Genomic DNA, 20,511 nt, shown 5'->3' with positions numbered 1-20,511 from the left:
TATATTCTCTCTCGATGCTAACATGGTGAAGTACTGTATGAAAAAAGTCCATAAAAAGGAAAAATTAGTAAAAAATAAAAATAAAAAATCATGTTGACCTTTTGACTCTGTCAAACTTTTGACCCTTTCGACCTATTGTTGTCAACTTATTGACTGTGGGAACAAAGGAAAAGGTGCCAAAGAGAGCAGGGAAGGAGTTGAGCAGGCCACTGGCTAAGGAAGAGCATACCCTTTAGTTTGGATTGATCAAACTTGTTCTTGAAATAGGAAGCAAGTTCTTGGGCACTGATAGTAGCTACTGGGTTGGGTGTAGGAGGACAAGGAATCAATTTCATTGTACAGTATTAAAAAGTTGAATGGGGTTAGAATGTTGAGCAGAGATGATAGTTTGGAAATTTGTTTAGCAGTTTCTAGAAACTTTCATTAGGACAATTGATAGGGGAGAAAGTAATTTGGTGTATAAGATTTCAGCCACTACTGATCTTCTTTGTTTAAGTTCTTGTCTTGTTACTCTAGAGTGCCATGGTTGACCTCTAAGTCTGCATGGCATGTGATGGGCAGCAGGAACCACTTCATTGAGGGCTTTTTCTAGAGTTTGGTTAAGGTGTGGTACAACGGAAGTGAATGTAGAAATTAGTGAGAGAAGGTTTTACAGAGAGGTGGAAAGTTGTTGAAAGCTAAAAATATTAATATTTCCACTCGTTTGAGGAGGCTTAGAAGAGTTCACAATCACAGTGATAGGAACGAGTATATGCCTCCTGTTTTTAAGGTGACTTACTCATTGGACAAAGTCCAGACAGGTCTAATGCTGCCCCCCTCCCCATGACATCTTCTGTTGTGTTGCCAACAGCCTTTCACTGCCACGCTACCGACTTATGTTCCTGCACAATAAATATTTGCCCTTTGTGCAGTTACCTGGTGGGGACTTGGCAAAACATTGCTGAAGTAGGGAAAATCTTCTGCTGATTCTTTAGTGCCCGCAATGGTGACCCTTCTGCCAACCCATCTACAGTATAGATGGCATAAGCAATAAAGTCATCAGTAGAGAAAAGGTAGACTTACCGCCGTTTGCTAAATACTGAATAGAGATGTCCTAACCCTTTTACTAAGTGGTACATGAGTTATGATGTGTTCTGAAATGGAGACCTAATTCTAAAATTGAGTGTTTGACAACATAACTTTTTCATTCAAAATTCCAAAAAGCAACTTGTATATTGGCTCTTAGTAATACACATTCATATCTGTCTGTCTTTCTATCTCTCCCTGGTGGTTAGGAAAGTATTGATCTTTTAACATTCTCTTTCTTTAAAACCAATTCATTTTCATAAGCTTCGAGACGGAGACAGCAGGGTTCAGATTACATTTCTACATCTGAGGAGGAGTATGGCTCTAATCACAGCACTCCTAAACACAAACGATCCCATGCTTCAACAGCCACACAGACTCCTAGGACACATAATGTGTCTCATCGCCAGCGGCACAACAGACTCCAGGATGATGAAGACGATGACGATGACCAGAAGGTGTACAATAACTTCATTGCCCAGTCTGCAGAAATTGCTGAAATAGCCAGGTGAGTGCTGACATTGTGAATATGCATATATATTAAAATCGAATGCTGATAACATTGATGTCATCACATTGGAAAGTAATAGCTGCTGGCACGAACCCCTCCCACCAGTTTTAGTGAAAATAGAAAGCGAGTGGTCAGTGATATAAATAAAATGGGATGAAGTGTAGAAGTGGAAAAGGGTGGAGAGTGATGCGGTGTAAGTGCCGGGGGTGGGAGTTGAGAGAAGGAGAACGATGGAGAAAGTGGGGTGGTAGAGGCAGAAAAAATAAATAAAAAAAACAAAAGCTGGAAAGCATCGGCCATTACAGATCGTTCCAGATACACATTTATTTTCCTCTGATTTGCTGAATCCTGTGGTTTTTATGCAATTTTAGTACAGTTACCAATTTTCAATTTCTCCTCTGCAGGAGGAGCCCAGAAATGAGCCGTAGCTGGCAAGTTAGAGTGGGTGGGACCGAGTTTTAGGCCCAACCTTATGGCGGCAAAAATGCTGTGGATCGCAGGTCCGTGTGAATACTGGGGGGGATAAATGGTTTGATTCATGTCATTTAGCCCTGCCCCACGCTAATTACAGCCAGTGTTTCCCAATCCCGAGGCATCACTGTGTGTGGTGATACCTGGTGCTGCCTCTATTTAAACACATTCACTTGCCACCATGCCGTAAGCCTGCCCACCTGAAAAGGGTCTGGGGCCTAATTTTAAGTGGGTGTGGTCTCAAAGAGAACCCCATTTTTGTTACTCCGGGGGCTTATCCTGTATACCTGGAGATGCTGGTTGCCCCATGAGACTGGGCTGTCTTTAGTGGCAGCATTTTGGTGTCGCCCCTTCTTGGGCCACCCAAAGTAATTAAAATAATGTTTAAACTTCTGTGTACATAAATGTTATTTTAATTGTTACCATAACAATTAATGATAGAAGCACCAATAAGGTTAAGTCCAGTTAAGCACCAGTTAAGTCTTTATGCACTACAAGTGTTAGCCAAGATGCACTGGTATAATTAATTAACATAAGCTTCATAATTAAAAATATTCTCTTTCATTAACATTAGTTACCCAATATATTATTTTGAGGGGCCTTCTGTATTAACTAGCAGCAAAGTAACACAGAGGTTTAATGTTGCTCAGTTACATCTGGATGTGTGTGCAGTTTGAGCAACGTGACAATTTTTACACACGTGTAAGCGCCACAAGCTGTCTTATCTGATGACTTGTATGTTTCACCTAATACAAACTGGAATGTACGTTTAGCCAGTAGAGTGGTTTTGGTAGGTTTCTGGTGCGTTTACATGAAGGGTATTACATGCGGTGATTTCACCACTAGAAAAATCAACACTTTTTTTCAAAATTGGAATTTTTTGCATCTCTCCTTAGTCCCATATCCCTGAAACCTTTTTTATTTTAACTTCAACCCTTCCCAATCATTCATTTCATATTCTTGTTAGGAGAAGATATGAAGAAGTGGAAGAAAGAAAAGGGTACGGACATTTCATTTTTCCATGACAGGCAGTAAAATTGTTAAAAACAAAAATAAAAAAAGTTGTAATAAAAAAAAAAAAGTTGAAATTTTTTTTTTCACTTGAATCCTGATATCTGCCGCAGATTGAGTCAAACCCTGGTAAAAGATGTAGCCAGTTTAGCAAAGGAAATACACGATGTAGCCGGTGATGGAGATTCCCAGAGCTCATCCGGAACCGGACACAGCAGCACTGTTAGCTCTCTACCAAACACACCGGCTTCCATCATCTCTGCAAGGGAAGAGGTGAGACTTTTTTTTTTTTAAAGTTACTTTTTATTGTTGGTTTGCCAGTTATGCATATATATTATGTAAAGTAGTTAAATCTGGTTTGGTGGATGAGGGATTTATACTCTAATTTTCATTGAATTTAATAAATGACATTCAAAAAAATGGTTCTGGTCTAACCCGTTGCAGCCATTATCCCTGTTACTGCATTGTTTAGCAGTGCTCCTTATAGTGAATGCAGGAGAACCTGGAACTGAGATGTATTTCCTTTCATGTTTGTGTCTGGTGTTTTGACTTTTTTTGGTAGTTATAAGCATTTATGGACAACATACTGTATTTTGTATCTGTTGGTAAATGTAATAGGGTTGGTGTTGCTGGACGTGAAAGAGTTTTTAAAGCGGCAACTAACCGGGTTTTGCCTTGTAAATGATTGCCGCTTTTAAAACTTGGATACTGTTATTTACCCCTTAACTGCAAAGCACAGTTAAGTTAACAATCGAATTTTGAAGTTCACAGCAGTTTTCAAGTTCGACAGAGGAAAATGTTAATCATTTGATAATTAAGGCTTTTACTAAAACTTTTCCCACCTGTATGAATCCTATGTTGTCTTCTTAATATATGGCTTTTTGCAGCAAAGGGGATCATTAATATCCCTTTCACTTCACAAATTCCAGGTCACAACCAGTATTTGGACACTGGTCCAAATACTCCCGCATCCATTATTATTGGCAGATCACTGTCGTCATTAGGAGGCAGGGTGGAATGGTGGCGTGTCATTGGGGGAGGAGGCAACACATGAAGCTGCCGCTGCCTCCTTTCTGTTGTGTGAACGGGCCCAGAGTTGCTCAATCCGGGCTACCCCTTCAAACTGCCCAGCAACCCGGGTGAACTTTAAACGGGTACCCGTTTACATGAAAGGAACTGCCTGTGATTGGAGATTATCTCATCTCCATGCGGCTGCTTGGGACCCACCGACGATGATATCCATAACCCGGCAATAAGCCGAGTCTAAAAGAAATCTCAAGCTGGATTGTTCCCGGGTTGGAGCCAGGTACAAAATCTCAAGTGTGACCCTACAATGCAGAGTAAAGGGGGTATCCGTGTACTTTATCCCCCTTTAACACTACAACCAACTGAAATATACAACATCCTGTTGGTGTATTTCATGCTGGACAACCCATTTAACTGTTTGCAATATCTTTCATGGCGTTGGATGTATTTTCTTGAGAAGACCCCTTTTACTAAATATTTTTAGTAGCGTACAGTGTTAGAACAAGAGACATCATTAACAGTAGAATAGGCACTCATTACTGACTAATAAGCACTGAATTGTTGTAAGATCAGGCAGAGAACTTTTGATTGCCCAGAAAAAATATCGGTACTCTTTACTTAGAAGGGCGCCCACGATTTTGATCGTGGGCATCGTTAGTAAAAAATCTCGGGCATCTCGGGCATTGAATGCACTAAAAAATCGGGTGCGATCAACCGACGAGATGCCCGAGATTTCCCATAGGGAACAATGTTAAATGTCTCAATTGACCCAATTTTCCTGTTCAATGCCTCAATTGACCCGATTTTTCCATAGGAAACAATGTTAAATGGGCCACAGAGGCCAAATAGGCACCCTGAAGTGTATAATGGCCACCCGAATTGTTAACGCCACCCCACGATCAACGTCAACCCGATGCGTGGCGAGCGCAGCGAGCCCGCGAGGGGCGGCGGTACGCGTCCTACGACCTTTTCATACCCCCACTATCCACGTCGGCGTGGAGTTGAGAATAGAAAGTGTGGCGAGCGCAGCGAGCCACCGAGCCCGAAGCGTGGCGAGCGCAGCGAGCCCCGCGAGGGTACGCGGACAGCTGTGAAGCCCGCGAGGGGACGCGGATACCTGTGAAGGTATCCGCGTCCCCTCGCGGGGCTCGCTGCGCTCGCCACGCTTTGGGCTCGGTGGCTCGCTGCGCTCGCCACACTTTCTATTCTCAACTCCACGCCGACGTGGATAGTGGGGGTATGAAAAGGTCGTAGGACGCGTACCGCCGCCCCTCGCGGGCTCGCTGCGCTCGCCACGCTTCGGGTTGACGTTGATCGTGGGGTGGCGTTAACAATTCGGGTGGCCATTATTCACTTCAGGGTGCCTATTTGGCCTCTGTGGCCCATTTAACATTGTTTCCTATGGAAAAATTGGGTCAATTGAGGCATTGAACAGGAAAATCGGGTCAATTGAGACATTTAACATTGTTCCCTATGGGAAATCTCGGGCATCTCGTCTGTCGCATCGCACCTGATTTTTTAGTGCATTCAATGCCCGAGATGGCCGAGATGGGCGCCCTTCTAAGTAAAGAGTACCAAAATATCTAATTACTGCATCCTGCCAACTTCTGGGCGTCCGTTAAATTAAAAAGAAAAAATGACAATCTTTTTAAAGTTTTAACTCTTACCTTTGTTTTTTGTGAGTAGATTACAAAGTTAATCTTTTTTTATTCTTTCCCACAGTGATATTGTAAGCTTGCCAGGAGGGTGGATCATGGGCACAGACAGTGCCATGCTTATTTATACATGAATTATAGCTTTCGCCACAACGGTGTCGGCAACACCCTGACTGTAAAGATTGTTTTATTTTATTGTCTTTTTTTTTTTTTTTTATCTAGTGATGTCTTCAGTGTTACACGTGGCTAATTGTAACGTGGTACGGCAATTTTCAGAACAGGAAATAAATGATGAAACTCTTTCTATTGCCCCGTACACACGGTTCAATGTGGTCTGTTTTTCTATTGGATTTTGCTTTATATAAGCAAAATCAAATCGAAATCGAACGCTTTCGATTCGGATGCACGACATCGAAACCAAATAGAAAAATAGACTTCGTAGGCAAGATTGCATAACATAGTACAGATCTGTACTATATAGTCCACATCAAATGCGTTTGCCTTGCCATGCAATTCGATCCCGATCGAGGTGGGATCGCACCGTATGGACACTTCCTTTTAAAAGGCCTTGTAAAACCAAACAAAGGAAAAACTAATTACAAAAATAATTGTAAAATAAATCCAAACAAATGTGTGTTCCATTACATAATGTTATGGGACATACACACAGGGAGATTTCAGCCCCTGACTAGATCATTTAAAGTACTGATGGCTCTGTGTGTATAGCCCCAGGCGATGGCGATGCGCTGTCCTGCGCATCACTTTCGCCTGCAGCAAAAGACAGTGCTTGCTTTGGCTTTACTGCTAGATGGTAGGGCTTTGCCTATTAACAATAAACTCAGCACATCGCAGGTATATCGCAAAGTGTGCTGAGCCAATCGCTCAGCAAGGGAGCCGGGTCGCCCGGTGTATACATCCCACTCCTGTAAACTGTATATATTTTTAAACAAAATCAAGTCACATGACAAAATAAAAAAGAGCCTATTTATCAGAGGACCAACTTTTTTACAATGAAAAGGACACAAATAAATTAAAGGAAAAAAATATCGTAAGTAAAAGAAACCAGAATCAAACCTAAATGGTTTGGACAGTGGCGAAACTAGCGACTCGTGCGCCCAGAGGCAAGCATATGCTTTGGGCCCCCAACAACCCATACCTCCCAGCTTCTAATCCACGGTAGGAGGGACATAAACAAAATTCGGAGGTGTCGCCTGGCGGCAAGGGGCCGTGGCCTACAAACCCAGTCAGTGAAAAAATAAAAGCCAACCCCATTTTTTACATCCTCATTTTATTTATTTTTTTAGACATATCAGCACTGACATATCTCCCCCCCATCTTCCCCATTCTCTGCTGCCCCATATCCAATATATTCACTGTGCCCAGAGCTGTCTCTTACCTCTTCCTCTGAGACAAGGCCTGGGCTTGCTGCACAGCTTGCTGGAGTCTGGAGGGTGGTGCTGTGGCTGCGGGCTGGTGGGTGTGCACAGCAGCATCTGCGTGGCTATTATCTTATGGCCGCATACAGTGCTGCTCTGCATGTGCAGAAGCTACTGTCTGAGCCGAGAAAGGAACAGCACTGCGCAATCAGAGAGGTCTGATCGCAGAAGCCGCTGCCGCCGCCGCAGCAATGTTGTTATGAAGGGCAATAAAGGGGGACACTTTTCGAGGGAGGACAGAACTTACAAAAGGACTGCTGATCACCTTACTATTTACTGATTGGCACTGGCATAGTGGATGATCATAATGTACAAAATAGAGGAATGATGACCTCGTGTATATACCAAATGAGCAGAGACTACAGTCATTTGGTTTTGACATGAGCAGAGCTTTCTAAAACCCTCTTCCTGGATAACCGTACCAATACAAGTATGTCGTAGTGTTATGCAATGTGTTCTGTTCTGTCCTATTCCTATTGTGCAAATTCCATGGCGCCACCTACTGGCTTTCAGACAGTACAGCACACTGGTAAATTAGTTGAAGAGTGTTAGTATGCTGCAAAACATATGTCTGTTGCCTAAAAAACATTCTCACTGGCCTTTATTATTTATTTATTTATTTATTTAATTATTATTACTATTATCATTTTACATTCATTATTTTCTTTTCTTTCTTAACACAGATACTTAAAAGGGCCCCTCAGAGAGCATTCCCATCGCAGGTGCATGTTTTCATTTTTTTATTTGATTTTATTATTTGATTTCAAAATGTTTTTTTTTTATTTTTTTTTATTCAGTGTCATTTAAAAAGGTCATTTTTGATATAGACACCAAGTCACCAGTGCTGAGTTGGATGCTATTGCGCAAATTAGCTATAGATCCAGACTGCACCTGTTGATACTGTCACAATCATAGGCACGCAGGATCCATATGGAACAGGCGGAATTACAGATTCGGTATGATTTGTTGACATTCATAAAGTCGATAATCGTTATCTAAACATCATTGTCAACAAGCGGTGCTGTCTTTACAGCATTGTGATTCCTGGTGCTCCCTACACCAGTGGTGTCATAAGCCGGATGTGGGGAATGCGGAGGGGGTTACACCAAATTGCTGGCTCTTCCGCAGTGACAGGAGTCGTGTGCTGCAGTGTAAAATTCTCCTGCAGCACACGGCTTCTGTCACAGGTGAAGAGCCAGCACTACAGAAAGCCACATCTCTGGGGACAGCCAGGATCACTAGGAATGCTGGACATGTCCTTCGGTTTGTCAAAACGGAGATCCCTGCAGGGTTACGCCCTTATAAATTAGACCAAACCCCCTTTCAGGACTGCCATACATGTGGCTGAGTTGGAGAGCGTGTGTGGTAAAGAGGTGTACAACGGGTGTCACCACACCTGCTAGCACACCTGCCCTACACTCCCATAGGCAATTACATAAAAATCCTTGCATGCCCCTCTTGTGGTCTTGTGACATCTCTCCACTTGATTCCATGAATGAATGGCTGTCAGTATGCTGATTGATAGCTATCTACCAGTCAGCGTGCTGACAACCATTTAATATCTAGCTGCAGGCAGAAAGCCGTTAAAGAATTCTGCCTCGCCGCTCTGATTGTGTGACCGCCAGCCGCAACTGCTTGAAGCCTCCTTTGTCAACAAACCATTTTCAGCCCAACCCTAATATTTATATTGTTGACATTTTCAGTCAGAGTTGGGCTTGTCAACGTAATGACTACATACCGTAACTACCCTTCATTACAACTCTTCCATCAACGCCTCCTCAGTGCATATTGCCAACTTGAGAACTGCATCATTGCCAACTTGAAAACTGCAAGTGAAAGCTTGTTTCTGTAACAGAGTTTGTTCAACTCTGTATATAGTATATACACCCTGCTTCATCATCTACCTAAATAATCAGTCACATGATGTAATGAGCAGAGAGACTTGGAAATGCCCCTCTGAGTTTTGTTTTTGCTGGGATTATCCTCCCTTCATTTTTCCTCCAATATCTTCACATAACATGCACGAGCATTTATCTATGTAACAAACGGTGTCTTTGTCAGTAGCCAGACAATGGGCATGGTGTTTTTTTTACGTTTGTTTTTAACAGTGTTCAAATGACTACGGGTGGTATTTAATTGGTGCTGATCTTTCGACACTTTTTAGGGCAAATTTCACCGGCAGAAAACACATGGATCGGCGAATCCACTTGTTTTAGAGCAAAATTTACGGAATTTTCGGCCAGTCTTTTTTTTTAAAGTAATTTTTTGCCCAAAAAACTAACAAAAAATAAATAAATTGGGAAATATGTTCGCAATTGAATTCAACAGCTGCAAAATAGTACTGTATTTTCACCTAGGCGAAAAACTTACTAATTGAATACCTCCCTTAAAGAGCTATATTATAAATATTCTGTTTGCAGTGGTGTCCCTTACCCTTTCAACAGCCGGTGCAATGGCTGGATTAAAAGGGCGTGGCTTTTCAGGCAAGGGCATGGCTTTCACTGGAGGGTGTGGCTAAGCCTCCTGACCCCAGTTGCTGTCACTCCAGAAGTTGGAAGATGCCCTTGACGAGTAACACCGGGGATAACCCCCCCCTACCCCCTTAACACCACTGCCTGTATGATAATATGGGCAATCTGAATCAACCATTATTTTGCATGATTAAATCCATTCATCGTAATCCATGCCATGTGTTCGTATCACTATATAGATAGTTAGAGTACAGGAAATGCCACATTACAGTTTATCGTTTAATAAATAATGGTGTGAAGCCAGAGCAAGGCAGAATAGTGTATTTCACCGAAATGTTTTCCTTCCTTTTTAAAGCTTGTTCACCATATCCCAGAGGCAAGCCTGAATTACCAGAAAGTCCCACCAGGCATAACGGCATTTAAAGATTTTGATCAAAACATGAATGATAACCGTGATGACGATCCCTCCAAGAGAAGAGCAAGAAATCGAGAGGAGGTGATGTACTGTGTATATATTGTGTTGTATATGGCACATAGAGGTTTATGTAATCGGGGGAAAATTGGGAGAAGCAGGGAAAATTTGCTATTTTAAAGCGGCAATAACTTAAAAGGCCAACACCAGGTTTTGCCCTTGTTAAATGATTGCCATTTTAAATCTGTAACTGAGCTTGCTCCCTATTACATGAAACCTATAGGAATATGCTAGAATATAGGCTAAACATTGTAAATATTGCATTCAACATGCAACTACAGACCTATGTCTCGGTGTAACATATTGTATAAATAAATCATTTCTGAAATTCCTGACGTAAGATAAACTCTTATGTACCTCTGCCTGTGAATGGCGGGATGCATCTAGTGGAGAGTGGCATGTCCAGTGGAATACTTCTATAGCAGTGGTGCCCAATCTCAGCCCCCAAAGCACTTTAACTGTACTGTTAAGGTTTTACGGATATCTGTGCATGAGCATAGATGGTTAAATCAAATTGACGGAGTTTGGTTACTTCTGTTCTACAGTATGTCTGTGGATGAAATGTAAACCTCAATTTGTGAATGTGGTGGTTGTTGTTGTTTTTGTGTATTTAGCATTTTATTGTACTTACATTTTGTGATAGCTTTGCTTAGGCAGAATTGGGCTTGTGATCACAGTTTTAACCCTCACTGCAAATATTAACTTGAGTGCCAACATCTTAGAGACATGTGCAAAATATCAGCTTAAAAATGCCTGCGTCGCCCACATGTGTTATATAAATTCAAATGAAAAATTTTAATAGGATTATATTTCCTCTATATACAGTAAGGTAAACATTACAGGTCATTAGGATGAATACAATTGTTTTCTTGGCAATTTTCACACCTATTTTGGCAAGTTCGCTTGGCGCTCAAAGGGTTAACCTTACAGTATGTTCTTTTACTTACTATGGTGGTTTGGTAAATGTTTGTGTAAATTCACTTAGTCACATCAACTGTGGTGGTTCTAAAACAAACAACCTCCAGATGGAGCACCTCTTGTTCAGTGCCAGCTCTGGCCAGATCCCCTCCGCTGGCGGAGAGGCACGCCATCTGTCAGGGACGCACACGCGAGTCCCCTTCTCTCGGCGGTGGATTGCGTAAACTCTGCCCATCTCCGCTTCAGGGTGACCAGGAGGGTTGGGGGGGGGGTGCAGGCACCGACGGTGGAGTGGCGGGAGGTGGTGGTGGGCTCAGACGGAAGGGGGCAAGCGAGCATCTCATGTGCGCGCCCCCTTCCATCTGATGGCGGGTCTTGGCGATAGAATCGCCAGGACCTGCCTGAATGAGAGGCGCTCCATCTGTAGTACTGAAACACTGCACTATGCAGTACCGTGATTATATGCCATGCCCACTTCCTGATAGGCCATGCCCCCGAAAAATTGCCGCGCACCCTGTCCCGGCCCGGCATGTCCAGAAGTTGGGAGGTATGCAGTGTGTATGGGCCTTTAGTAACTGTTTGAAAAGCCCCAGTTCTATAAATATTTAACGTGTATCAGGTTAAATGTTATCAAACTAAAATGCACATTTCTATATTGTTTTCTAAAACTGAATATTTGTAGTAAATAAAAGTATACCTATTCTCTTCATACTGTAGAAGTGCAAGTGCCTACTGTGCCACAAAACACAGGTTTACATATCTCTCATAACCCTTCTCTGTTTTATTCTACAGGTGATATTTGACAATCTCATGCTAAACCCTGTATCCCAATTATCCCATGCAATATGTGCAAACACGGAAGTTCTCACTGAAAAAATGAAGTAGGTTACAGTTTATATATTTTTTTACATTCATCGCTGTTGTGTAAATAAAGTTGTTGTTGTTGTTGTTGGTAATGGTTTCCAGATTGAGTTTGAAATATTCTTTCTTCTAGAATTTTATTTCTGAATAAAGAAAAAAGTTGGGAGGAAATTGAGACAAAAGTTAACTCTGAAAATGAAGTGCCAATTCTTAAAACATCTAACAAGGTATTTATACAGTTTATAATATCTAGTTTATGTATATATATGTATATGTGTGGTAGTGTGTGTGTGTGTGTGTGTGTGTGTGTGTGTGTGTGCGCGCGCAGTATAATACAATATTCTGCTTGCTTTTTAACTACATTCAAGAATACTGGGTTATCGTGTGATCATCATCCTTCCGAGCCCTAAAAGTCCATTCAATTATCTCTCCTCCAGTCCTCCAGGAGTAAGTGCTGCTCTGTGGAAATCTTACAGTAGTGTGGGCGGGATTGGGCTGCAAGGGGGGGGGGGGGGTTAGATGAGGTGCTGTGCCTTTACTATGGAAACTTGCTTATTGAATTGACCCCTTGGAGTCAGAGAGGAGTGAAAGCTTGTCATGAAGTTAAATCTGCTGTCAAGTGTTTTTGTGAATAAAACTTTCTTTCTTTGACTCTTCTTAAGGAAATCAGTTCTATATTGAAAGAGTTACGAAGAGTTCAGAAACAGCTGGAAGGTAGGTATTCCGATTCTCTCTATGGTTAGCAATATTTATTTACATGGATCAGTCCTCACATTTAATTCCATTAATATTGACTATACACTAGACCAGGGACGGCCAAACCTTTCAGCTGCATAGATTGAATTTTTTATAGAAGCAGCCTTTACCGTACAGTGTTAGTAAAAACATGTTTGATGTTTTATAATAGATGTTCTTAACATAATTCAATCATACAAAAACATTTTAATTTAATATTTTGTAAAAATATATTAGCCACGTGCTTAACAGTAAATGCTTTTTATTGGGCAATATTGGTAGATAGTAAATGCTTTTTGTCAGTGGCAAAATGCAGCTAAAACTTATTTCAGCAAGGCTAGACTGGCCCACGAGGGTACAGGGGAAGCCCTTAATGGGCCTCCCCTGCTGGGGGCCCACCTCCTTTTCTAGGTATCTGATTCCAGACTGCGCTCTTAAATTATACAAGTTACCTAATAATGTATAATAGAACTATGGTGTATTATATAGAGTGCATTGATGTTATTAATCTGGTACATTGACATACATGCACTAGTAGTATTTACTATATATAATTATACCATGCACTCTCTAATTGGCAAAGAAATGTGGTGGCTGACTACAACCTTTGTGGGAGCTGGCCACACCCCTAAACTTGGACCTCTACCACTGCGTTGCCCTGCTGGTCTCTTCATGTCCCCGTCCAAAAATCTTTGCTTTTATGATTTAAAATACAGAGTTTGCTGCAGCTGGCAAAACTTTATTTGCCATAGAGGTACAACTTAACAGAAGGAAAGACATTTTGTTGCATGTTTTGTACCAGTTTGAGTATTTTAGACTTCGTGTTTGCACTTTTTTTTTTTTTTTAAGTCACTATGGGTTAATTGCATTCTTGCTTGTTTGTTTACTTTTATTAGGATCAAAATCTCAATTTTATTTTTACCTCCTTTCCTACAGTTATAAATGCAATAATCGACCCAGCTGGACACCTAGAGGTCATTAGTAGCAACAAGAAAACCACACCATCCATTCAATCATCGACTTCTCAAGTTAGGACTAACAGCTCTATTACGAGAACGGAGTCCCATCAACCAAGCCGTGTGAGAAACTACATCCAAAAGTCTAGCTCGGGTTCTTCGAGATCACCAGAATCCAGCTTTGGTAGAGACGAGGAAGATGCTTATATCGTTTAATGTTTTTTATTTTTCCCCACCTTGAATAACTTATGTTAGTGTGGCTATTGGCAGCTTATTTCAAATGCTTGTGGTTTTCTGCTGGACGTCCTGTTTTCACCGATACACAAAGTCTGTGCCGTGCAATGAATGTTGAGTTCTCTTTTTAACTCTAGCATCATCGATGAGCTCTTGTCCGACATAGAAGCAAATTTACTTGAATGTTCTCAAACTTCTTTCCAACGTACTTACTCGTTACAATGTGCCATACCGTTAAGACCTAAATGCTGTAAATGTTTATGCCAACATGTCTGACACAGATCGTTTTCTTGTAACTAGATTGCACTTAGTGATCACTTTTCTGTAATGTAAAAATAATATATATATATGTATAAGGGATACTTAGAGATAGTACAAAGAAAATGTGATCTGTCTCTTGCCAAAAAACAGTGTTTTACCGTCTATTAACCTCAATTGGGGTTTACTGAACACCATTAGTAGAATGTTGCTTATGTCAATGCCAAAATAGCCTGTATCTATATAAAAAAAAAAACAAGTAAAGGATGGTTCTTGACATAAAATACTGTTGCTTGAGCATTTTGCCACATTTTGAAATATCATGTATAAATATTTTTCAAATTATGTATAAAAAATACATGACTCCACAAAGTCGTCTAAATTAAATGATCTAGCAGAACTCCTCGTAGTGACTGATTATAATAATAATTCAATTTATTTTTGTTATATAATTAGAATATTTTTTATGCCTAAAAGATCCCATATCTATCAATGTAGGGGTTCTGTAAACACTGGCACCGAGATGAGGTACAAATTACCCAGGCTTGTTGGAGGTAGTTTCGCCACCCCCGCAGTATACTTAACTTGAATGAGGAAGCGAGTCTTTCCTTCGCAGTGCCATCTTCCCAGTGATATGGTGGAAGATGGCGCCGCACAGTAAAATCACAGTCTTTGCTATCTAGTGCACACGAGTCATCCCCCCCCCCCCCCCCCCGATGCCACCAGCCAAGGTGGAGTGAACAGGTTCTGGAGCAACCAATTCCTGTTGCTTGAAAAAAAAACACCCCCCCCCCCCTATATCGCCTTTGGCAAGAGTGCCCCACAGTTACTTTTCGCATGTATATTTTTGGAAGCAATCACCTGCTGAGGGTGCGCTATGCTACTGGGGGTCTATGTGGTGGTGACACAGTAGATGTAATTAATCTGTCCAAACCAAACATGGGTGACGGAGTTTGGTCCCGTATTACAATGCTAATCCTATAATGAACACGGGTCATCTCTATAGGGTTCTCATAAAAAAAAAATTGCCCAGCAGTGGGTTCTTTGTGTGCCATGTTGCAATGGCAACATCTAGTAGGTTTGTACAAATAATAAAAGAAAAAACATTCTAAATAATTGTGGGACTATTTTTGGAACATATCCATGGAAACCGAGTTTCCCACATTATTTACTCCTAGAGTAAAATTTATTTTATTCTAGCAGAATAATGGCTGTTTCCTCATTCAAATGTTATTACACAAATGTATTTTTATCTAGATTGTGCCAGGGATCTCATTACATTTGAATAGGATGATTTTAGGCTTAAACCTGAAGCCATTTATACATACTAAATGCTTGCCTTATGCTTGAAGTGGCCACTGTTGCAAAGGCATATGTATAAATGTATTCTAACAGACCATTTTGTAAACTAGAACACTTTCTGTGGCGTACTGGAAAGTCTGTAACATATATCGGCATGTTTAGTGCCAGAATGTCCATTTTATCTGTCAGTTAGGCTGTGCTAGATCTAATGCCCCTTTCACACCGCATCCTCAACTTGGGTTATTGCCAATTTCATGATGTATCAACCAGTTGCGGTGTAAAAGCTCCAAAAGTTATAACTCAGGTTGAGCAACCTGGCATTTTGACCTGGGTTATAAGCAGGGTTAAAACCCAGGTTGTCCTCTGTATAATAGGCGTCTTGGGTTTAGTGCGAAAGCGCTGGACCCAGGTTGGTGCTAAAAGGGGTATAATTGGTTGCAAATCTAGAAGCATATTAGCCAATCACCTTTTACTGTCACATTGGAATCTACAGTGTTGAACCTATTTCAATCTGAAAGTGGACAGTAACCACATCTGACGGTGTATGAGCTCATCATGCATTTAAAGGTGCACTTACAGAGATAGTCTAAGCCAGGGGTAGCCCACTCCAGTCCTCGAGAGCTACCAACAGTTAACATTTTCCAGGTCTCCTCACAGAATCACAAGTGAAGTAATTATCTCTTCCTGTGGATCTTTTGTAATTTGTCAGTGAGTAAAGAGTGCACCTGCTAGGTGGTCTGGAAAACATGAACCTGTTGGTAGCTCTCGAGGACTGGAGTTGGCTACCACTGGTCTAAGCCTTGGAGAGTGATAAAAAACAACAACCTAATAGCTTCTAAATAAAATAGTACATACTGTGTTTGAAAAATGTCAGGAGTTGATTGATTGGTAGTTTGTGTCCCCATCTTATCACTCTACAAGGCTCAGTACCTCTGCCCCACTCAATCCTATCTGGAGACACTGAGTTCATCCATTGGGCAGATTTATAGCAAAACCTTCTCATCGTTTTCATATTTGTGAATGCTACAAGTTACATTTTAGGCAGGAGTACTGAAAAATCTGACCGTAGTATGAGGCAGGTTCATTATAGCTTATTACCACCAAACTCAAGTAATGTAGACCATGCTATCGGATTTTATTCAATGTATTCTATTTTTAGTTTAGTGTTTGATTTTACTGCTGCTGTTTTTAGGGGATGAGGGAGTCTCCTTCTGGTTTTAGTACAAATGTAAAGGGTATGTGTCTTCAGGTATATTTTAATTTTTTCATTTTTTTTCTGTTTCTGTTGGGCAGACCATTTAATACTGTTGATTGTTGTCCGAGAGCACATTTTCATTTGTTGTTTTGTCAAATTTTTATTGTATATGAATGTTATTTATTTGCACATAAATTAAAACCACAGTTCTGAATTCCAATACTTTTTGTTGTAGATTAAAAATCACTGTCAAGTATATCCCCCCTCTCTTATAAAGATAAACTGTTTGACCTTATGAAATGGTTTGGGTACCACAAATGACTTTGCAACACGTCAGGCATTTGGCTTCATTTGACTCCTTGATTGGTTCAGCAATATCCTCTAAAGCATGGCACCCAATCTTGTGTTAAAATCATTACGCCTAAGGGTACATTTACCAAAGGTACCCATACACTGGGGCGATTCCATGGTGATTTTGGTCACTTTCCTTCCAATTCCGGTGAGAAATCGAATGAAACTTTAAAAAATGGCATGTGTTTGACTTCAGATCCAATGCGATGCCCGGTCCCATGAGCTGTTGCAATAACAGTCTGAAGATCGCATGTGCTGCACTATAGATAAATTGCATCACCGAGCCTCTGCCATGCTTTGCTGGGTTCGCATACGATACATACTATACAAAAGGACTGCATATGGTGTATCGTATGCAGTCCTGCCGCCCGGGAGGTTCCCAGGCGGTTCAAGGGGATTGCAGCCAACTTCTCCCTTTTGGAGATGTCGCTCCCTAGTTTATGGGCACCTTCATTATTTTGATGTTTTCATCATCCTTGTGCCATGCATTGCACTCGTCCGGCCCAAATTTGTTTTGTAAGCAGGGTTAATAATATCCCCATTCATCTTCAGGTATCATGGTGACCAGTATTTACTTTTAAGTTCAAACAAGTCAGAATGAATGTTCCATCTGTGATCATGAAAACTCCACAAGGAAAGATAGAATGGTAATTTATAAACTGACTATAAAGCACAATTTTTTGTTGAACTGGTAGATTGTTTCCTAGTGTAAATTGATGGTTCTCAATCCGGAGTCTGCCCAATGTGTCCATTGTGTGAGATGTTCCATCTGTATATTAAACCATGGTTGAGTTAAGTAAATCAGATCGAACACAGTAATGTAATTGCAGTGCATTATGTTTACATAGTTAAACCGAGCCAAAGAGAATGTCCAGAAATTCTATTTTTAAGCCTCACTGATTTCAAGTTATGAACAAAGTTCTGACTTCAGAAGCCTTCGAAATAAGATTCCAAGTAACACAAGGCAGTGCACTCTTTGCCTACAGAAAATGGAGGGCTTTTCATTGTGGGCTCAACAACTTCTAATGAACTGACTATGATATGAGAAGGCACTCTCTCGACTCTTGGACCTACTGTAGTCACCTCACTGAGGTATGAGAAGGAAACCTATCAAATTACCAATGCCTAGTCACACTGCGATATGGGCCGGCTGCCTCTCAACTCACTTTGATCTTGTGATCTCATTTAAATATGAGAACGCAGCCTGATCAGATTTATTTTGGAGAGAGATACTGTGGCTACCTTAAGTTTCTCATAGGGAAAGATTTATCAAAGTTTGGGGAGAGATAATGTGGCAAGGGATAACGTACCAACAAGTCAGCTCCTGTTATTTTTCATGTGTAAAATGGGAGGATCTGATAGGACATTTATCTCTCTCCTACAGACCTAACTGGGTTATGAGACGGTGGCTTCTCAACTTATTGTGACCTTTCTGAGATATTTCTGAGATATTAAAAAAGCAGGCTATAAACTCACCAGGACCTAGGGACCTCACGAGGTATGAGAAGGTTGATTACTAACGCAACAGGACCTAAGCACCTCACTGAGGTATGAGAAGCCAGCCTAGGGACCTCACTGACTAATTGGAAGCCAGCCTACTAACCCACTAGGACCTCGCTGAGGAATCAGAAGCTAGTCTAACTCATCCGGTTGCAAGAACATCACTGAGGTGTATGAAAGGTAGCCTAGGGACTTCACTGAGGACTTGGAAGCCAACTTTCTAACCCGCTAGGACCTATGGACCTCAGTGAGGTATAAGAAGGCTGCCTACTAACTCATCAGGACCCATGGACCTCACTGAGGAATGTAAATCCTGCCTTCTACTCACGAATATATGCTCAACAAAGAAAATGTCTGCTTAGATGTGTGTAGGTCATTGATGCACTTTAATAGTACATTACATGCTAACCAACAATAAATGTATTCAGTTAAGAGAATCTCTTTTCTCCTATTGCTGCAATTTCCTGAATGTGTACTATTACCCCAGTCTCTCTTATTTATGCATATATGATGCCTTAAATAAGACAGTCTGAAAGACAGTAGGTTTTTTTTGTAATAGTTTAACTATTTATGTTTTTCCATTGTTTCTGTTATTCACACTTCCTATTGCACTAATTTTGTAAGATGTTAGTCCTTTTTCACTATATTACTAACGTTAATTTCTTCTCATCATTTTTGACACAATGGGCCAGATGTATCAAGCTTCAAAAAGTGATAACACGGAGAGTGATAAGCAGCCAGCCAATCAGCTCTTGTCTGCCATGTTATTGGCTTGGTTAGAAAATCGGCAGGTAGGAGCTGATTGTTTATCACTCTCCATGTTACCACTTTTTGAAGCTTGATACATCTGTCCAATTGGGAGGTACATTTACTAAAGCTTCTAAAATTGTTGTGTTGCCCATATCATCCAATCAGAAGCAAGCTATAATTTGTCAACTGGACCTGATTTGGTTCTTATGGGCGAAAAGCTTCAGAAAATATTTGCCTCTTACTCATTCTCATCCTGGGTACTTGAAATTGGGGTAAAGGTTTAAAAAAAATGGACTGATGTATTTAAATTCTATAAGAATGTGTTCTTTTTGTTATTGCACAACTGTGGTGTGTACAGTGTGTGTGTATATGAGAATGCAATCTGCTTATGCTTTCTGAAACTCCTGTATATTGCCTTTTGGAAAATATGGAATCTCTTGATCAACGTTTTAATTTGTTTTCTATGTGCCCTGTCCTGAGAATATTGTGCCTCCATACTGTACATAGTTAAGTGTATGAGGGCTTGCAATCCTATGTATTGCAGACTCATATGGTCTTGCTGCTTATTTAAGTTTCTGTCATTCCGAATTGCATGCCACACAGATGCCAAATGACAGTAAATGGAATTAATTATTTTAAAACTTGAATTTTCTTCCCCCGGCTAAAATATCAGATGGATAAAAGTGTTCTGACCATTCTACCATTTGTTTATTTTGAATGGTAATTTATTTTCATTTCATCTGTACAATAGGTTCAAAAGTGGTAATGTTTGTTTTTGAGACAAAATAGAATACTATTTTATCGAATTTTCCATAAAATATTGTAATAAATCATTCTTTTTTTCCATGCAACATTGTAAGGAGTGGTTTGTTCTTGCACATTGTTATCTGGACTACACTGATGGGGCCCACGCAAGGGGAGATGTGCTGATGAGCGTTCTCAGCACACAGTGATGCACAGCGATGTGACGCGGAGCGATCTGTCAGGGTCAGTGTCCTCCGGTGAGAACACTAGCCCTGACACCGGGGCTTACTAGATTTATCCAGCGTGCTTGATATTCATTACCTGGCGATAGCAAAGCACTGGGCTGCTATCGCTATGACCCCTACACATAGGGGATATTCTGGTTATTCTGGCAAATTTGCAGCCTTGCGAGTCCACCAAACCCCGCCCGGCGAATGAACGCCCACCCGCACAGGCTGCGAATGAATGTGCCCGCCCCACACACCAGGTTCACCGCCTCATTACCATAAGAACGCCCAGCATTCTCATGGGAACGCCCATGGGCATTCCCATATGGTAATAGGGCAGCCCACCGCCCTTCTCTGCACGC

At 41.1% G+C, this 20,511-nt stretch overlaps 1 protein-coding gene across 8 annotated transcripts in view; it reads left to right on the top strand.

Moving 5' to 3' along the window:
- CEP170B (centrosomal protein 170B) overlaps positions 1-20,029 on the top strand; it is a 69,144-nt gene extending 49,115 nt beyond the window's left edge. The window contains exons 14-23 of one of the 8 annotated variants that reach the window (XR_014466183.1): positions 1,330-1,573; positions 3,015-3,047; positions 3,172-3,331; positions 7,859-7,897; positions 10,002-10,142; positions 11,829-11,917; positions 12,031-12,124; positions 12,560-12,611; positions 13,569-18,436; positions 18,487-20,029. Coding sequence is in view for 7 of the 8 variants with exons in the window: in XM_083166242.1 (XP_083022368.1) it covers positions 1,330-1,573; positions 3,015-3,047; positions 3,172-3,331; positions 7,859-7,897; positions 10,002-10,142; positions 11,829-11,917; positions 12,031-12,124; positions 12,560-12,611; positions 13,569-13,804 (1,088 nt within the window). In the remaining variant the exon portion in view is untranslated. Of the gene's footprint in view, positions 1-1,329; positions 1,574-3,014; positions 3,048-3,171; positions 3,332-7,858; positions 7,898-10,001; positions 10,143-11,828; positions 11,918-12,030; positions 12,125-12,559; positions 12,612-13,568 lie in introns of all 8 variants that reach the window. The other 7 variants (XM_083166246.1, XM_083166242.1, XM_083166247.1 and 4 more) reach the window with 7 other exon arrangements.
- The last annotated feature ends 482 nt before the right edge of the window (positions 20,030-20,511 follow it).

The sequence above is a fragment of the Crinia signifera genome, chromosome 12 (genome assembly GCF_055691185.1).
Source record: "Crinia signifera chromosome 12, ASM5569118v1, whole genome shotgun sequence".
Lineage (NCBI taxonomy): Eukaryota > Metazoa > Chordata > Amphibia > Anura > Myobatrachidae > Crinia > Crinia signifera.
Note: the sequence above shows the minus strand (reverse complement) of the source record. Positions and strands in the feature narration are given on the sequence as shown.